This window comes from Pezoporus wallicus, unplaced genomic scaffold, assembly GCF_028554395.1.
Source record: "Pezoporus wallicus isolate ANWC-B61680 ecotype Strahan unplaced genomic scaffold, APGP_CSIRO_Pwel_v1 contig_7073, whole genome shotgun sequence".
In the NCBI taxonomy this organism is placed as follows: domain Eukaryota; kingdom Metazoa; phylum Chordata; class Aves; order Psittaciformes; family Psittacidae; genus Pezoporus; species Pezoporus wallicus.
The window spans coordinates 4,782,169-4,802,323 of NW_026641326.1; the positions used below are offsets into that span (position 1 = coordinate 4,782,169).

The 20,155-nt window shown below is 39.6% G+C and overlaps 1 protein-coding gene across 1 annotated transcript in view; it reads left to right on the forward strand.

Moving 5' to 3' along the window:
* The window catches only part of LOC130606516 (contactin-6-like), a 146,727-nt gene that overhangs the window by 60,431 nt on the left and 66,141 nt on the right, over window positions 1-20,155 (forward strand). Inside the window, 2 exon segments of the mRNA XM_057422950.1 lie at window positions 160-284; window positions 17,314-17,409. Of these exon segments, the coding sequence (XP_057278933.1) occupies window positions 160-284; window positions 17,314-17,409 (221 nt within the window).

Sequence of the window (20,155 nt, forward strand, 5' to 3'; positions counted from 1 at the left end):
TTTAACTACATTTTTATCATTACAGTTATGCTACAGCACACTATATAAGATAAATATGAATAGGCTCTGTAAATTGTAAGCGTAATTTGATTTTTTTTCCCCTCAAAGGTGGAAGCAAAATGGCACAGATATTGATCTTACCATGAGTTATCACTACAGGTTGGTTGGAGGCAGCTTAGCAATCAATAACCCACATAAAAAACAGGATATTGGAACATACCAGTGTTTGACCACAAATTCATTTGGAACAATTCTGAGCAGGACAGCAAAGCTTCAATCTGCATGTAAGTTGGGAAGCTCATATTTATTAGAACATTATATTCCAATTAATTCTGCACATGAAGTGCAATTTATTGGGTAATTAAAGTATCATCGGTGATTTTTTTCAAAAGATTTAGCTTGCTTCAGCAGTGCTTATTATTAAAAAGCCTTTCCTGGTAAATATTAATAACAAAACCAGACATATGACGGCTGCTAGCTCTCAGGAACAAGAATAACTTTCAGAAAATTAAAGGTCAAGAAAGATAAGTACAATTATAACTTAATAAAGGTGTTTCCTGGTGTTTTTAAGACAGTGCTTTCTTTGCTGCATTGCAAGTAGTTACAATAGGAGCAGAAGAAATGTTGCCAAAACCCAGGCTTTCTATTGTCTATAGCATCTGAGTCCTAAAAACATTGTAGTCCCAATTGCCACACTGATATTTTGCAACATTAACAGAGTAACAACACTTTTTTCCTTGTACAGTGTGCAAAACGGTGACCTGTACTTTAAATGGTGCACATTTCAGCTCATTGACATATAGCATGCATGCTGTCTTAAGCTACTTAAAATTTAGAATCATAAAAGATTGAGGATTGGAAAGGACCTCAAGATCGTCTTGTTCCAACCCCCCTGCCATGGGTAGGGACACCTCACACTAAATCATGTCACCCAAGGACTCATTCAACCTGGTCTTGAACACTGCCAGGGATGGAGCATTCACAACTTCCCTGGGCAACCCATTCCAGTGCCTCACCACCCTCACAGTAAAGAACTTCCTCATATCCAACCTAAACTTCCCCTGTTTAAGTTTTAACCCGTTACCCCTCGTCCTATCACTACAGTCTCTAATGAAGAGTCCCTCCCTAGCATCCCTATAGGCCCCCTTCAGATACTGGAAGGCTGCTATGAGGTCTTCACGCAGCCTTCTCTTCTCCAGGCTGAACAGCCCCAACTTCCTCAGCCTGTCTTCATACGGGAGGTGCTCCAGTCCCCTGATCATCCTCGTGGCCTCCTCTGGACTTGTTCCAACAGTTCCATGTCCTTTTTATGTTGAGGACACCAGAACTGCACACAATACTCCAAGTGAGGTCTCACAAGAGCAGAGTAGAGGGGCAGGATCACCTCCTTCAACCTGCTGGTCACGCTCCTTTTGATGCAGCCCAGGATACGGTTGGCTTTCTGGGCTGCAAGCACACACTGGAGCCAGCTCATGGTCATTTTCTCATCAACCAACACCCCCAAGTCCTTCTCCTCAGGGCTGCTCTGAATCTCTTCTCTGCCCAACCTGTAGCTGTGCCTGGGATTGCTCTGACCCAGGTGTAGGACTTTGCGCTTGTCATGGTTAAACTTCATGAGGTTGGCATCAGCCCACCTCACAAGCGTGTCAAGGTCCCTCCGGATGGCATTCCTTCCCTCCAGGGTATCAACTGAACCACACAGCTTGGTGTCATCGGCAAACTTGCTGAGGGCGCACTCAATCCCACTGTCCATGTCAGCAACAAAGATGTTGAACAAGATCAGTCCTAACACAGATCCCTGAGGGTCATTGCTGGTCTCCAGCTGGACATTGAGCCATTGACCACAACTCTTTGTGTGCGGCCATCCAGCCAGTTCTTTATCCACCGGGTGGTCCACCTATCAAATTGATGTCTCTCCAATTTAGAGACAAGGATGTTGTGTGGGAAAAATTATTTTAAGCTTGCTCTCCATTTAATTCCACAATCTTTTTCACAGTGTTACATGTGGTGACTGTATTCTGCTAATGCCCCAGGGTAGGGGAACAGCAGCAACAGCCAAAAAACCCTAAATATTGCCTCCAATCCTTTCCTTTCAGTGGAAAGGTCTGAGCTGTCTGTTGCTGGGAGAAAGCAATTGTTTTCAAACCTCATTAATAAAACATGTGTCTAAAGCCAGCCTTGTGTCGCTATTTCAGACACCAGCAAATGTATTACTTATTAATCTTGTTCCATTTCTCATAGCAAATCTCATGTCACAGGGGTTATACAAAGGAGATATTAGAGGTCAGAGCAGTTCACAGACTCTCTTTTAGTAAAGCTGATCAAATGGTATATCGCTAGTATCTCATTTAATAATGTTTTACCTCAAATTTCTCTAAAAGCTTGCTTCCCAAGAGGTGATCAAATGGAAAGAAAAGTTTTGATTCATTATTTTCCCACTTTTTCTGAAACATCTTTACAAGCCACTCTTCCTGCATAGAGAATTATTTCAAGATCTGGAGATTAAATTGCTTATTTTTTAGAAACTAGAAACTTTAGAAAGAAGACAGAATAGATGGCCACAAGAAAAGGTCTACAGAATCTACAGTCCCCAAGGTACCAGGGTAGACCAGAAATGGTGCTGGAAAAAGACCCAAAGAAAAGTAATACCCTCAAAGGCACAAAAGAGATATTAAAAATTAAAAGGGGGAGGAGAGAGAGGAGGTGGGGAAAACCAGGAATATCCTTGGGAGAAAGAAGGCTCTGGTGATTGTTCAGCATATCACATTACTCAGTGGTTTTATATTTTTGTTGAAAATGTTATCCTCAATTCAGATTTCTGGAAGCACTTTGGTTTGCCATCACTGCTCTCTCCCAGCCGATAGGGAATCACACTGGCTTGGTGCACCACCTCTTGGGGTATATAAACAGCTCTTCTGGACAGTGCTTCTTTGCACAATCATTAATGTCACTTCCTTCCTATGGCTTTCTATGTTTGCTTTTATCTATCATTATTTCATAACCATGAGGAAGACCAAAGCTAGCTCCTGAAAACTAGTTTAAGTCTTTGCAAGGCAAAGGGTTTGGAGAAAGCTGAAATTGAAAGAAAGGAAAGAAAGCAAAAGCCTTACTAATAAGGAAGACAGAGAAGAGTCCTTTCTGAATGGACAGTTTTCCTTATGAGGTTGAGTTTACTAAGAACCTCAACACGGGTTTGCACCTTCCTGCAGAGAGCAAGGTAGGTCTGCAGAGACCTTTTTGCAACTCCCCCTCTTCTGGTGCAGCACAGCCAGAGGTCTGCTGTCAGACATGCAAACCTGAAATAAATTACATGTTATTTCTGGCCTGCCTCAGGCAGTGCACATCTCAATACAATGCAGTTGATGTCACTTAGCCGCTAGAGGACCTGTTTGCCAGAAAATAGACTTTGTCAATGGCATTAAGTATTTTCAGTTAACACTGTGCTGGTGAAACATTCCCTCTGATGAGCACTTAGCTCACTAATAGCTTGAACTCTAATGCCAATATACAATAATCAAAACAGGCTAAGTATCAAACAATTTCTTATGTTTCATACCCCCACCAAGACATATCCCAGAGTTACTATGGGGAACTTGTCACATGAAGTTGGGTGCTGTTTGTCCACAGCAGCAGTCAAACCCATAGCTCCCATCCTGTCTTAATCCTCCAGTTCTTAAGAGCAACCACGTCCCATATTCAAGAAGCAGACTACTTTTTCTTTAGCAATGACAGTCATTTGCATCCTTTCCCACATAAAAAAGAAGACAGACAAATCGAAGGTTGTCATTTACATTGGCAAACACAAGCATACAGGAAAATGTTTCAATTTCACAGCATCACTGTGAAACTAAGTTTTATCTTGTCTTACAATAGAAAAAGAAACAAAACAAACCAACAAAAACACACTACATGGAAAATGTTATAATGACCTTATGAGATGAGTGGAACAAATTACCTTGAAACAATTATTTCACAGTTAACATTTTCTTTCTTATTCTGTTGCCATCTAATTTACTTCTTTGTTTCAACCAATACTTCAGGCTATATCTTAAAATCCAGGTAAGCATGTTGATATTATAGCACTTTTATTCAATGCCTAACAAAAATGGGACTGTTCCCTGAACTGAGCTACCTTGCATATTTATTGCAATCACCATGATAAATAATTGAACCAAGACTACTATTCAAGTAATGGGGTTTATGTGTATTTGTCTTTTACTACAAGGTACCTAACTGAGTATGAGTTTGAATTAATGACAACTCTAGAAACCTACTGTACATGTGAACTTAATATGTGAAAAATGCTTTTTCCTCTGTTCAAGATAGTGAGCTCTCTAAGTAGCAAAATAAATGTGGTATGAGATTAGAAATATGTCTTCAGATTCAGGTGGCATTTCATGCTTATCCTCTATTAAAAACAGAGCTGTCAAATGAAAGCTGCAGGAGGAACATTGTACAGAAGGAAGTGGCATAGATTATTAAAGCTACAAGCTGAAAATGAGAGACAGCATCAGTGAGAGAGCAGAGCAAGAGCACATTAAATGCATTAGCAGCCTGCATAGGATGGCAGCCCTGTATTACTCGTACTTCCTGGTAAAGGTTTGTTTTGTCATAAATAAAGTTGAAAGCTCCTTATAAATCCTGTATGTCTGTTGCTGCCCAGCAAGCAGTACATGTTGAAAAACTAATGTGTTTTCCAAGAGCTGGAGCTGTTGATCTGGATCTTCAGTCTGCTTAAAAAAGTGCTGCTGTCACAGCCCAGCTTAGGTAACCAAACCCCATCACAGGCACAAGGATCCTTACACAGATCTGAGCTTTGCTCCCAAGACACAGCCTGCCATCCACATGATGCTTCCCCCATCAAGTTCAGTATTAACATCCAGCAGAAAGTCACCTGTAATGCTTCAGCTGCACATAAAGGGAAGGTCAAAGACAACTGCATGAGGAACTCGTCTTTGTGAAGTATGCAAGAGTCAGCTTGAAGAGTTGGGGACATGGAAGGTTTTCCTTCAGGTTTTACAGTTTTCAAACCAAAATGAAGATGCTCATGCACAAGCTTCCCAGATGTCACAGGTTTTGCTCCTCCTGCATGCACATTGGAACAGACACTTGTGAAGCAGCTGCCCTGAGCCCTGCCATCAGCAGTCACCTCCCAAAGCATGACAAGGTCTGACCAGGCACAGACACAGCAGCTATCACTTTTGAGCCAAAGATACTAAGATCACAGTCACATTCAAAACTCATGAGAGAAAGAAGCATCCAGGTTTAAAGAGTATTTTTGATCAGTAAAACTGGAGTTCTGCCTGTTCTGTGGTGCCAAGATGCATTTATATGCATATTAATGAGGTGCTCTGCACAAATCGGTTTTCATTAACAAAGAGCATCTAAATTGAATTTCATGCCTTAAAAAAGGACAAACAAAAAACCTGTTATAGAGAACTGCTTACATGTGGCTTCAACCAGAACTCAATCCCAAGGCACACAAGGGATTTGTTTTAATTATTTCATCAGTTTTAAGTAAAAGTAACTGTGTGAAAATGCCTAGTCTTGAGGGAAATCCCCACAACTAGCAACAGTAAAACAGTCTGTCCATGCATGTTACTAATTCTTTTAGTGCTCATACATGTCTATAACAGAGGCGTTAACAGATACATAGAAGAAACAAGAAGTGCAATTAAACTAGAAAAAAAGTACTCCACCACGAAAAAGAATCATGTGGAAACTAATTCATAACTATGCAGGGCATAAACCCAGAAAATTCAGTATTAATTGAAAACATCTAGTTGCCTATGGATCTTAAATTAGATTCTCAAATTGTTCTACCATGGCTGATGATAGACAGTCTTGATTGTGGTTCTCTCACACCTCAGGCCCCCATTAATTATCATGAATTCTGAGTAACAATGACAATTTAAGTTCATGAATAAGCTTAGTCATTTTGTCGTGAACCACACAGGAGGGCACACAGTGGAGGCGTTAGACCACGTATTTAAAAGTTCCCCCCTAGTGCTACAGACCAAGAAAGGATTTTTCCTTGGCATTTTTGGGCTGCAACCATATTCTCACATTTTTCAAAGGGGTGTTCAGGGGCCATCCCTTTGCTTGGTGCTTTTCTCAATAGCATTTTCCTAGACACACACATCCTGCCTCCTCTCAGCCAGTGACAACATGCAGCAGTGCGAATGACAGCAATAGTGCTGGAGCACTTGGAACAAAATCTGCAGCTTCCAAGCCTTCTCACATGCTTTCTGTCAGATAGACAGAAGACACAGTTTTGCTGAAGTAGATTAAAGAGACAATAGTCCCTCCTGGACAGAGTTTTCCTATTCCAAAACATAAAATAATAGTTCATCATTAGCATTTAACTATTTCAGGGGAAATAACAAAAGCAATCAAGTCCTTTTAGTCTTCACTAGATCATGACAGTCTGGGCATTAGCAAAGCCCTGTTAGAGTGACTGTCCATGAGATGCTCAGCCAGCATGAAAGCCTACTATTCATCTGATTACTTCATCATGTTATTTACCTTTGACTACACACAAATTACAGAAACATCACAAAGCAATACAGCATGCCTCAAAATGTCGTAACCCTTTTCACTCATAGTATATGCTTTGAAACAGAAAATGGAAAAATCAATACACTTAGATCAGATAGTCTGAATTTGCAAAGTCTGAGCATGCATGAATTTTAGTCTAAGTGGCACATAGGCTGTTGGATTGGTTGTATTGTGGTACTGTCTGTGTGCCCAGAAATCCCTCTGTAGCAATTGTATTTGATTAAAAGGTGTGCTAGATGTTGTAACTACCACCTTGAGTAAAGCTCGCTGGGTCTTTAAACTGATTGTTAATTCTTCACTGCACATGAGGGCTGGCATACTGATCAGGCTGTCTAGCAGCTTATATTGCAAGAGTGAACACTGCAACTTTTGTCTTTCAAAAAGGGGTATATGATTCTCAACCTACAGCTCAGCAGCACTCGGAGATGGCCAAATGATAACTGAAGGGCAAACAGGAGGAAGAGCTCAGCTTTCCAGTGGCAGAAGCAGGTCAAAGTTGCATCCCAGAAAGTTTCACTTCATTTACTAAGTTTCCTTATCCTCTATAGGGACAACTCAGGTAAAGTCATAGGCTTGCCTCTAGTCACATCATTTTATAACCTACAAATGCTAAGCAATGCATTAAATCTACCTCTGTGTTTTGAACGGGCTTCCTTATATATAATGCAAAATCACATCTCAACTTGTAGATATGTGGAGAATCAGATAAAACCAGGGTCCTTTCCAGGCTCTGCACAGCCTTCCTGATGATCCGGGCAATGCCTCACTACCTGCATCTCCCCCTGAGCCGGTGAGAAAAAAATGCAACCTCCAGCAGTAATACTCCCTGCAGATCAATCTTGCTTGAAGGAGGGAAATAATACTGTCATCGCTTCTTACATCACTAAATAGGCTTACAGCTCAAAATTCCCCTTTGGTCTTTTAACTACAGTTAAAGAACCCAATATAACTACAGCAGCAGCACCGACCTTTCCCTGTGTATACGTTGAATAGGATGAGTTACTGTAGATTTACCAAGAATTCAGTCTATTACTTGGAAATAAAGCCCATATTTTGTCAAAATTCTGCTTAGAGTAAAAAGAAACAATTTTTATTTATCAGTTTTAATAGCTATGGACACTCTGTGCCTATGCTCCAGCACTCTTGGAAGCAGTTCCCCGTGGGAGGAGTCTGCATCAAGATCTTTGCTTAATGGATGTTCTCCATGGAGGAACCTCAGTCATATTTTCTTCCTCCCTCCCCTCACTGTTTCCCCACAAAATTAGGAAAAACCTGTTGATAACCAATACACATTGCTGTAAGGGGTCTGTACACTGCTCTAGCCATTCTGAATCAGGGCACTGTCTCCTTCAAGGCTACTTTAAGCACAATATTTTCAAGGAACCAGCTATAAGCAATGCAACTTAATCAAAGAACAAAAGTGCTGCAAGACCTCACTGCATTCAGCTCGTCTTTCTGTATCTCTGTTAAGCTTTCCAGTATTTATTTCTTTGCAGAAGTCTGTGCATATGCAGGCTATTACAGGCTTAAGGGAAAGCAGGAACCGTCAACCACCATTCAACAGTGACAGGACAAGGCAGGTTGATAATAGCACTGCTATTTAGAACTCAGATACTACAAGAACAGGATTATGCAAATATCCAGGCATTCCTGAAGACAAAAAGAACAGTCTAGAATCTTAAAACCAGAAGTAATGGATATGTCTACATAATGAAGGGTTTTCACTTTCTCCTTAATCCCCTAAAGGTTTGAGCCCACCCTGTTCTCAGAGCCCACTAATATATATCAACACTAAATGCAGTCATGACCTCTTGTTAAACGCACAAACTGGAGATTATTAGGTAGTAACATTCACCTTTTTAATGCTGTAGTAGACCAAACAGCATCAGAAACCCAAACCCCATCTTTCTGTCTCAGATTATTTTAGACACCCTTCAGACTACTTAACCACCATATTCAAGGCTATGTTGTATCAGAATACTTTGTTAAAGCTGTTTTATTCCATTAGGCTAGTTGCTTAAAGTGTTATTATGAAAGGAGGCTCTTCTTATACACAAACTCTTTATCTGACCATATCACTGACTGTAATGCTCCTTACAACCTCTGTAATGTATGTGTTTCACAGATAAAGTAGTAATAGAGAATATGCAAGTATTCAAAGATTATCTTTTAGTTATATATTGCTATTCTGAAGTTCCTGCAAAGTGTTTATCCTAAATCAACCCATTGCAAGTTGTATTGGAAAAGCAACATATGTGATTGAGATATGGTCTGTAACAAGAATCTACAGGTCCCAAAGCCACTGGATTCTGATAAAATTTAATATTTTCTGAAGGATAAAACTAGTCTATATTTGCAGTCCAGGTGATTTTCTTTATCTGCTCTTCTTTCATTGCAGACAATATGACAGATTCCAACAAATTATTGAATCTCCATAGCATCTACATAAGCTTCTCCATTCTTTGGTGTGACAAAAAAAAAGTAACAGGTAGAGGCTTGCAAGTCAAAAAAAAAAACAACAAAAAAACAAAACCCAAAAACCTGAATTACATTATTTGGAATAAATGACTGCCTTTTAAAAATAGAAATAATGAAATTCGTTAGTTATTTCTGCAGTGAAGGTTGATCCTGTCTAACACAAAGATTTAAGGTACAAGTTAAACTTCTATTTTCTGTAGTTTATGTTGAAGGAGGAACAGTGTCATTGGTACTTTCCACAGTGTGAAGGAATGAGGCCACAGGCACAGCTTTTCTCAATAGTCAAACCACATCTGGTACAGAGAATGCCGTGAGCCGTAAACATTCATTTCTAAATGTTACTGAAAGAAAAACGTAAACATATACTACACACAAAATCCCACTTACAAAATGCACATTCAAAAATACTTTACATCACTCATAAATCTTGAAATTCCCATTGGAAGGAAGTATTTGCTGGCTTTGCAGCTGGAATGAGCAAGATAAAACAGTGGTGTCTAGGGATAATCCAAGGTAATTCTGCAAGAAGTACCAGACCAAGATCTTGAAACAGTAGGAATTTTGGAAAGGCTGAAATATGCATGGATATACTTGTTACATTTTCAGCTGTGCATGAAAGCCTGCTCTTCCTTGCCATTTTTTAATTGTACATATTTGATCATAGATTACCCTATTGGTAATTATAAAAAGGAATGAATAATCTGAAGTGGGACTGCAGGGTGTTGAACAGGAGAAAGCCAGCAGGACCCTGGACACAGAGGACAAGCATTGCCAACAATGTGGCAAAGGTTGAATGCAAAAGAGCAAGTTCATGAACTATCTCCTCATATCCTGCAAAAACAGGTTACTACAGGAGCAGGGGAAAGTAGAAATGAAAGAAGTCACCTTTGGATAAGAGTTAACATCCCTGCCAAGAGGTATTTTGACACAGGGGGGCAGGGTCATCTCCAGTGTAAGTCAGTCAAATCAGTGTAGTTCTGACAGGGATAAATCTAGCCCATGAGATTTACACTTGGGAGAGAAATCTGTTTTTAAGAGCACTCCAATCTGGAGAAAACGCATGCAGACGGCTAAGTGACTCTGATGACAGGTGACAAATGAACTCTGCTGTGACAAGTGAGAAAACTGTTCAGGAATATAAAATATTAAATATATATTTCTTGCATCCCACTTCCTTTGAGAAGGTCAGATCCTCAGACATGCCTTCGGCCTGCAGATGGGGTTTAGCATAAGAGCCCTAAGGCTGCACCAACACTTACTGCTCGGTGCAAGTCCTGTGTCTGGTTCAGAAGAGAGCTTTAATATTTGATGCTGCTAACTGTAAAACAGAAGGAAAAAAACCTCACCAGCTGTAGACAAGCAGTAGATCTTCACAGCATATGTTTCTTTGCACTGGATTTCTTAGTGCATGAGCAAAAATCAGGTCAGCTAAGGATTCTCACCCTCCCCTATGTTTAATTTAATTGTGACCTTCCATTTTTTCCTCTGGAGAAGCTTGATATTACTTTGGAAAGGGCATTTTCACTCTTTAATTGAAAAAGAATCAGGCTGTGGCAGAAATTATTGTTCCCCACTTTGAAAATTAGTGCCTGGATCGGCTATTCATACCATTTAAACTAAATTGAAGACCTGGGGTCTGTGTACATCCTAATGTGTAAATTACAAATCCTCTCCCTTAGAAGCTCCAAAGCAATTTAACTAAATAAAGGAGCACTGATCAAGGTCCTTGGTTGATTATGCAGCTTTGAACAAAGGACAAGACCCAGCAATTATGCTTTTACCTCTGTTCGGCAGACTGCTCCATCAGGGCAGAGAGCAGCATCAGGGCTCTCTTGATGGCCTTCTTCAAGGGGGAAAGAGCAAAACATTGTTTTCTAACCAAGGTGGGATGCAGTGTTCACTTCAGGTGGAGAACTAGAACAAAAGTCTGAATTATAGTTGATTTTTAACCTGCCCTAGTGAAAAGAGACATTCAGGTGTTGCCAAGGCTTGTCCTGGCTGAAGCAGCTTCAACTCCTACAGACCCTGTGATGTTGCAACACCAAGAAAGCAGTGGCTCACATGTACTTCATATGGGGAAAGAGTAGAAGAACTCAGTAGGTGTTTAGTGGAAAATGCAAGTATTTAAAAACCAGGAAATGGAAAACGCTAAGCAGCTTTCAGACACCTTAATTAGAGATAACACTGCTCTTAATCTCAGAATTGAATTTATAGTAAATCAATTAGAACATTCAAAAAATTGAGATTAGATGGTAACAGGAAAAGATTAATGTATTGACACTATTACCAAGACAAAGGAACTGTCAGAGGATTTGTTTAGCAAGTTTACTACAGTTTTGAAAGCTCACTGGAAAGTAAACTTTTTTCAGAGTTGCAGGAAATGAGATTAGCCATTCCTTTGGGAGATATTTGAAGAAAAAGATATTTCCATTTCACATATTGGTGACCTAGTTGCAAGAGGTTGGTACTCATCTCGTACAATGTGATTCCGTATAGTAATAATGAGAAAAAGCAAGAGACATAGCTAGATGCACGTCTGGAGTGGTCCAAACAGATGATCGCAACCATTTGATAACAGGCATAGTCTGTTTCTAAAAGTGTTTTAGCCGAACAAAAGTCTGGGTCTTGATATGAAAAGAAAAAATAAATCCAAGATCTGGCCAAGTATGGGACCTTTCAGAATTTGGGATAATTTAAATCATCCAGTAAGTTCTAGTTTTTCTATTCACAGCTATAACAAACTTGGTTCTTCTGCATCAGGCATTGAATTCAGACCCACGCTTACCTGTGGGCCCCTAATCCACCACAATCACAGGAAAGTGAAGGTAACTAATTTTCAACTGATAACACAGCTGTTAGAAATGCTTATAGCAAATCGTAACAATGAGCTACTTTTAAGAACTGCTGAGGGTGTAATTTTTAGCCCATTTCCTGTGTGAGAATTTCTATTGTGATACATCACATCCAGTAGCACTGATCATATTGTGATATAGCATAGCCAACAAGAAAAACAAAAAACCAGAACAGATGTGATATATCACAATGAGACACGGCCACATGGAAATGTGAAAAATTACATTGATTTGTCCTCAGGAGCATAACTAATTTGTAAAGTGCTCTTACTACTAATGCCTTAACATTCATTGCACATTTCAATAACAAGTAATTACAACTATAATATTTGGGATTATGTAATGATAAAACATTTAAAAATCAGAAGTTCAAGAAAGCATGAAATTACATTAATTCATATGAACTGTTCATAGTTATGCAAGACGATAAATTGGACTCTTTAATTGTCTGTAACTAACAATTCCATATATTAAAACACCCCGGTTCCCTTGTTTGCTATTTGATAACACAGAGCCATCTTATGCTTGTTCTTAAAATGGACTGGTTTGGAAGTGCTACACCTATCCTTGAGCAGTTAAAGGAATTTCAAGCATACGGTTCAGAGGTTGAAGTGAATGAGTTACTACTTGTGATTAGGTTTTTGTTCCTATCAGACATATTTAAGCAGTTAATCAACCCAGGAAAACTGACCTTGTCTTCATAGTATTGTGCAAGTTAAACGTACCACTCTAACAACTCATAAAGCAGCTTTATATTAAAATACCAAACCCGATGTGTGGGTAATAGTGGTGATGGGAAATTAGAAGAGATATATTCATGATGCAGTCAGCAATTATGTCAGTGCTGAGCCTTAAAAGGCTAAAGAAATTCTGTGTGACTGAACCTAATAATTAGCTGATTAACACAAGCACTTTAGCAGGAAATAGTTGTGTATATCAGTTATAATTAATTTCTATCTTTATCACTTCACTTATCTATGGCACCTCTGTACTCAGTAAAGCTACACTGACAGTCATCCTCATCTGAAACCACTATACTTCTCAACTTCTGTTTTTATGGTAATCAGATATCTACATGGAAGTCTTGCAGGCCATGTTCTTCCCTGTTGTAAATCAGCATAACTTCCTTTACTCCAGTAGGGGTACTATTGATTTACACCAGCAACAAAAAGCTCTGGTCCATTCTTTCTCCCTGTTCCTCTTTGTACGTGGTAATGAGCCATAATCTTCCTTCACCTCAAGTATTCCCACTTATATTATAGAAAGCCCTATAGTTCTGATTCAGTTTCCACAATATGCCATATGTTTTGCTTGTTCTGAGCACACACCTTTCTTGCTTAGGTCTGCAAATGTTCCCAGCTGAAAATGATGACTTCTTGCCACACACAGCTGAGTCCATACATTTCCACTCTTCACTGTGAAGAATCACTTGTTCATCTGAATATTTTGCTTAGCCTACATGACCTCATTATCACATCCAACTGATTAATTGTGCTATAGCAATAGCAATCTGCCAACACGCACAGTGCTGGAAGAAAGTTGCTTTTTCTTAGAACTCACAGCTGAGAAAGCAATGCAGTCTGAAGGAACTCGCTGCTCAAAAAGTGAGATAAATACAAAGAATGGAAGGAATTATGTAGGAACTAGGTGATAATTTATTTATAGATCTCTGCAGAAACACTGAAGTTAACAAATTTACCATCTGTTAAATAGTCATACTATTCCTAAGTGCATATTAGCATTCCAAATGTGTGTCAAACACCTGATTTTAGCAATCTTATCTAATACTCTTTTTGACAAGCAACATCATGCTTTATTAGATTATGTCACGTTATATTATAAAGCTATGCTAGGTAACTGGGGGAACAGAGTGGCTGTGCTCTGTCAGTGTAAATGCCTGCTCAGGGCAAAGAGAAGTGGTTTCAAGAAGTGGCCAAACTTGCAGAAGAAGAGCAAAGAAGTATGTCTAAATTTATATTAATCTTCACAGTTATTACGCATTTAAGATTTTAAGATTGCAATTAGTCACTGAAAATACACACCACCCCATAGATGGGAAAATGGCTGCAAAAATATTTTGGGTAAAAGAAACATTATTTCTGATGGTCCACTTCTTCTTTATTACCCTGGACTACATAAGAAACATTTAACTCATTATTATTGTCATCTGAATGAGGTGTCATAATATTTCACAGGAGACGTTGCCAGCCTGAGAAAGGGTCCAGTAAAGATGACAACAGAATTAAGACTGACTCCTTTAATGAGTTATTTTTATTTATTTTGCTTTGTTTTGCCTTTGAGGTTTTTATAATTTCTTATTACAGAAACACACTGAAAAAAAATATTTTTTTAATAATTATCTATCAAAATCAACTTCCAGTAGAAAAAAAGCATTCCTGTTTAGGCCTACTAACTTTTTGGAGGTGGCAGTTTCTGAAAGATGCAGTGTGATGAAGATAGAGTCAAACATTGGAACAAACTCTCAAAAGAAAATTTCTACCTAGAGATTTTTAAAACTGGGTTAAATAATTATCTGCTTGGAAGGACATTGCATGCTGTTACCCATCATAGGCCATAAAAAAAAAAAAAGAAAAAAGGATTAAATGACCATTTATGTTCCTCCATGTCTGCTTTATACTTGTAATTCACTAGTAAGCATAACGGGATGAAAATCTCTCCAGCAACAGAAAAGAGGAGCTGGTTTGTATAACCAAACTATAAACTTGCTAAGAAGCTCAGACCTCTGCATACAGAATGATACTCAAAGGTGAAAGTGTAGATTAGAAATGCAAATTCAAGTTTTCCCCCACATATACAATATAATATTGCTAATTATAACAGTGAATCCCGCAAGAAATCTAGTACTACTGCTTTTTTGTTAAGTCAGGGATACTTGTCATGGTTTTAATGCAGAAACAGACAGGTGATAGTTTCCAAGATGAAAGTAAAAATAATACCATGATGTCTTGTCATTAGACTAAGGATTACTATTAGCAATTTATTAGTTACAAAATCTTTTCCAAAATCTATTAAAATTTCAGAGTATTACATAGTTAATTCACAATTGTCATGAAAACCTTTTGCTTCCATTGCACTGGATGGTTAGGGTGGTGAGGCACTGGGACAGGTTGCCCAAAGAAGTAGTAAATGCCCCATCCCTGCCTGTGTTCAAGGCCATGTTGGATGGGGCCTTGAGCAACATGGTTGAGTGTGAGGTGTCCCTGACAATTGCAGGGGGGCTGGAACTAGATGATCTTAAGGTCTTTTCCAACCCAAACCATTCTATGATTCCATAATTGTTTCTACTTCCTTTTTTCTCTCCCATTTTTTAGGTGTTTCGTAGCAAGTGAAATTTTGCTCTCAGGAAAAAAAAAAAAAAGAAAAGAAAAAGAAAAGACAGACCTGATTTACCACAGGCAGAAAGCATTGGAAACCACTAGCTAGACTAAGTGTATTTTGTATATTCCTCAAGAGTATGAGGTTTTAAAACTCCATTTTTATGTAGAAACTGCACAGCCTGCTTTGTATTAGCAGCTATATAAAGCAACAGCAAAGGGAAATGTAATCGTTTCTGTTTCTAGTGCCTGAATCCAAAAAGTTATCATTTTTTGCACCTTTCCAGTCTTCTATTTAACATAAACATTAACATTTGAGGGTCTTTATTTTTCCAAAGCTAGCCTCTTCTCCCAGAGGGCAAAGCCTCATGCCAGCCAACCCAAGCAAATCCCCATCTAATGTATTAACAATTATCCCTCTATCACTTTCCCACACAAATATTTTCTGCTGATATTTTCCTTCTCAGAAAACACTTAACCCACAGAGAACAAAAGACAGATAATAAATTTTCTCAGATTGAATTTTCAATACAATTAAATAATCCACTCATTAAAAGATTGGACCAGTAACTGTCTTCTAAATATGAACCCAAGCTCCAGTTAGTCATATTGCATCCATCCACTCTTTTCTTTTGCAATTAGTATTACAGGATGAAATAAAACAGGTTTTTTTTTCTGGATTTTCTCCTTTTTTTTTAAAATCTGTTCCCACAGCTCTCCCCTCCACCTTCCCACCTCCCGCAGACTGCAAGGCAGAGATCTAGCCAGCAGGCAATTAAAAGAACTTCAGAGTTTAAAACACTTTCCCAGTATATTGACAGGTACTATCTATTGTGGCTATGACAGAGCAAGGAAGTGCTACAGCTGGCTAATTCAATTCAGTCACCTCTGGGTAGACAATGTCTTCATAGGAGAGCAATATACAGGTGACGAAGAGGAGGAAAAGAAAAATTAACTGTGTAAAGTTCAACTAAGGGGTAGAAAATTGATATATTGACATAAATAGCTGAGCCTGTACAGGTAGCAATCATTATTGCTTTGACCAAAGAGAACTGTTTTCTCTCTATTGACCTCTGGATCAGGTAGTTGTTCAGTTGGTGAAAAATGGAGCAATTGTTTGAGACAAAAAGCTGCAGCAAGGTAAATAAAATAAGCTTAAAAGCAAGCACTATGCTACACTGGCATAAAGAGATAGAATAGGAAGATGATACGATTACATTAAAATATATTTTCAAAGTATTTCAAGCAATCACTTTGGAAAGTACTCCGATGAAAGTAGAAAGTCTTCTCATTAGGAAGAGAAATTGACCAAAAAGTTAAAAAGTTTAAAAGTACATCTGTTGTGTCATGCTTTGTAACTGAATTATTTAAAGGTAATGAGACTGCCAATACTTACACATTTCAGTAAAATGCAAGCAAAAGAGAGAATATGGTGTTAGATTCAGTATGGGAGATAGGCATGGGCATGTTTCTAAAGGAGATTTCTCTAAACTATCACATAATTTTCTTCTGAAAATATTCTCTTTCTCACCTTTAAAGCCAGTGACAAAGTTTAAGTCAATTAAAACATATCCACATACTGCAGCCAGCTTTAGGACAGAACAGACTCAAGAAAACAACATACTTTTATCATGACTTAAGCACACACTCTGTGGGAGACCTGCTAAAGTTCAATTATCACTTGTATATATAGATGAGAACACCTGCTTTTATTTCTATAAAAAAAGAGAAACAATGACAAATGTTTTTCTTTCTCTTGTAGATTAAGAATTTAATAAGCTCCCAAAAAATGATGCTAGAAAGTCATGGAATAATACACTAGCTTTGTGATAAGGATATGTAAATACAAGCTTACAGGGTTAGAGTAGAACTACTTTATGAACAAGTACCTCATGATTGCCTAAAGATGAGATACTGGGTTGGACAAGCTATTTTTTTCCATGTAGTATGTCACTTCACATACTGGGATTATATGATGCTATTAAATATGTGAATATGTTCTAGCGTTACAGAGCTTCATAGCCTGGGGTGCAGTTAGGAACAGATCTGACAGATAATAACTGGGTCTTGCTTTCTCCTTCTCTCTCAAGATCTTGAAAATTTTGAAACAAAACCAAGAAGCACAGTATCAGTCAGAGAAGGATAAGGAGTGGTTCTGCCCTGTGGTCCTCCACCACATTACAGAGGTATGGTGAATAACTACATACTGTGCACCCTCAGCATCAACTTGCTTGCTACTCCCATGCTGTAATTTGAATTCTGCATTTTATAGATTAGATTTGTCATGAAAATTTGTCTTCTATTCTTAAATACCCAATTCTGTCCTTCCCAATAATTGTAAAAGTATTAGAAAGATGTAGATAGGAAGGGAATTCTGAAGAAGCAAGCTCATTGATTAAAGGGGATTTGATTAGATCAGGTTGCCTGATAATTTTCAATCCTTCAGGTAAAGAACTAAAGGGTTTTCCTAGAGAATTGATTTGGAGACACTTTGCATATGTTATCACTGCTCACTGCTATTTCTTAACCATAAGGCTGTTTTGTAAGTCTTCCTTTCTGCAGAGGAAAAGTCCAGGTGACATGCAATGAACCAGTAATCTATTTAGGATTACATTTCATACTTTTCACCTAAGAAATCCCTACATATATGGTGCAATTTTCCTTCCTCCTCTCCCTCTTTTTATATGTGTATTACCACCTCCAACATTAGCACTTAAAGAACAATACAAAGGCTTGAACATACATGTACACTACTGTTGTGATTTTTTTTTTCTTAATACTTTTTGTACCTGCCAGAAGTGAAGCTCTTGAGTGACCTTTTGAGATTTATTTCCCCAGCATTAACTCTTGTAAGTTTTGAGTGATATGCTTTCACTAAACTTCTCCAGGGGTGTTGGAATCAAGATCAATATTGCTCCAGAACCTTAGAAGCCTGGAGTAAGAACTATGGCTTCCTAACATAACTAGCTAAAGATAACTGGACTTTTACTGCAGAAAAACAAATGCATATTAATAAAGAGAAAACATCAGTAGCATAGTAACTAAATTGTCTTGCCCTGGACTGAAAGAATCAGAAGTTCTTAGATGACTTATGCCCTGCTTTTGGCAGGAGTGACCACACATCCACAGGAGCTGCCGTTTATGTGCTAGCACCAACATCCTGCTCTAAGCAATGTTTCCTCAATTCTTAAAGAAAGAGAGTTATAAGAATTAGCAGGGCTCATCTGGAGAGCTTTAAACTAGATTCGAAGGGGGATGGGGTTGTTGCTGGGCTTGCCCCAGTGGGGCAGCGCTCCAGAATTAATGAAGACTGGGAGGCCTCCTATAATCCTAGGGTGAAATCGGTGTGCTCAGCTCGCTCCCTGGAATGTCTGTACACCAATGCGCGCAGCATGGGAAATAAGCAGGAGGAGTTGGAAACCTGTGTTAAGTCAGGAGACTGTGATCTGGTGGCAATTACAGAGATGTGGTGGGACAGCTCACATGACTGGAATATAGTCATGGAGGGCTATGTCCTTTTCAGGAAAGACAGGCCAGCCAGGAAGGGTGGTGGGGTTGCTCTTTATGTGCGGGAGGAACTACAATGCACCGAGTTCTGTCCAGGGACAGAGGACGAGCGAGTTGAGAGTCTGTGGGTGAGAATTAAGGGGCAAGCTGGCAGGGGGGATATTGTTGTAGGTGTCTGTTACAGACCACCAGATCAGGGTGAGGAAGTTGACGAGGCCTTCTACAGGCAGCTGAGAGCGGCCTCACAGTCACAGGCCGTGGTCGTCATGGGGGATTTTAACTTCCCTGATGTTTGCTGGAAGGACCACTCGGCAACCCAGCCACAGTCCAGGAGGTTCCTCCAGTGTATGGATGATAACTTCCTCCTGCAAATGGTGGATGAGCCGACCAGGAGAGGAGCGCTGCTGGATCTCATCCTCACTAACAAGGAGGATCTGGTTGAAGCAGTAAGGGTTGAGGGCTGCCTTGGTTGCAGCGACCACGAGATGGTGGAGTTCAGGATCTTGTGTGGTAGGACTAGGAGAATAGCAAGCAGAATTGCAACCCTGGACTTTAGCAGGGCAAACTTTGGCCTTTTCAAGCAATTGCTAGGGGAAATCCCATGGGCAAGGCTGCTTGAAGGTAAAGGCGCCCAAGATAGCTGGTTGGCATTCAAGGACTGCTTTTTCCGTGCTCAAGATCGGAGCATCCCAACACGTAGGAAGTCAAGGAAGAGGGCCAAGAGACCTGGGTGGCTAAATAGGGAATTGCTGGGTATGCTCAAGTGGAAGAGGAGAGTTTACAGGTCATGGAAGGAGGGGCTGGCCACTTGGGAGGAATATAAGGCTGCTGCTAGAGGATGTAGGAAGGCAGCTAGGATGACTAAGGCCTCCTTAGAATTAAACCTGGTGAGAGGTTTAATTTAAAAAGGACAGCAAAAAGAGCTTTTTCAAATACATGGCAGACAAAACTAACACCAGAGGCAATGTAGGCCCACTGATGAATGGGATGGGTGCCCTGGTGACAGAAGATAAAGAGATGGCAGAGTTACTGAATGCCTTCTTTGTCTCTGTCTACTCTGCTGCAGGCAGTCCTGAAGAGCCCTGTACCCCTAAGACCTTAGATGAAGTCAGGTTGACGGAGCGGTTTGCCTTAGTCGATGAGGAATGGGTTAGAGACCAGTTGAGCAATCTGGACATCCATAAATCCATGGGTCCAGATGGGATGCACCCGCGGGTGCTGAGGGAACTGGCGGAAGTCATTGCTAGACCACTCTCCATCATCTTTACCAAGTCTTGGGAAACGGGAGAGGTGCCTGACGACTGGAGGAAAGCAAATGTCACTCCAGTCTTCAAAAAGGGCAAGAAGGAGGACCCGGGTAACTATAGCCTCACCTCCATCCCTGGGAAAGTGATGGAACACCTTATCCTTGGTGCCATCTTAAGG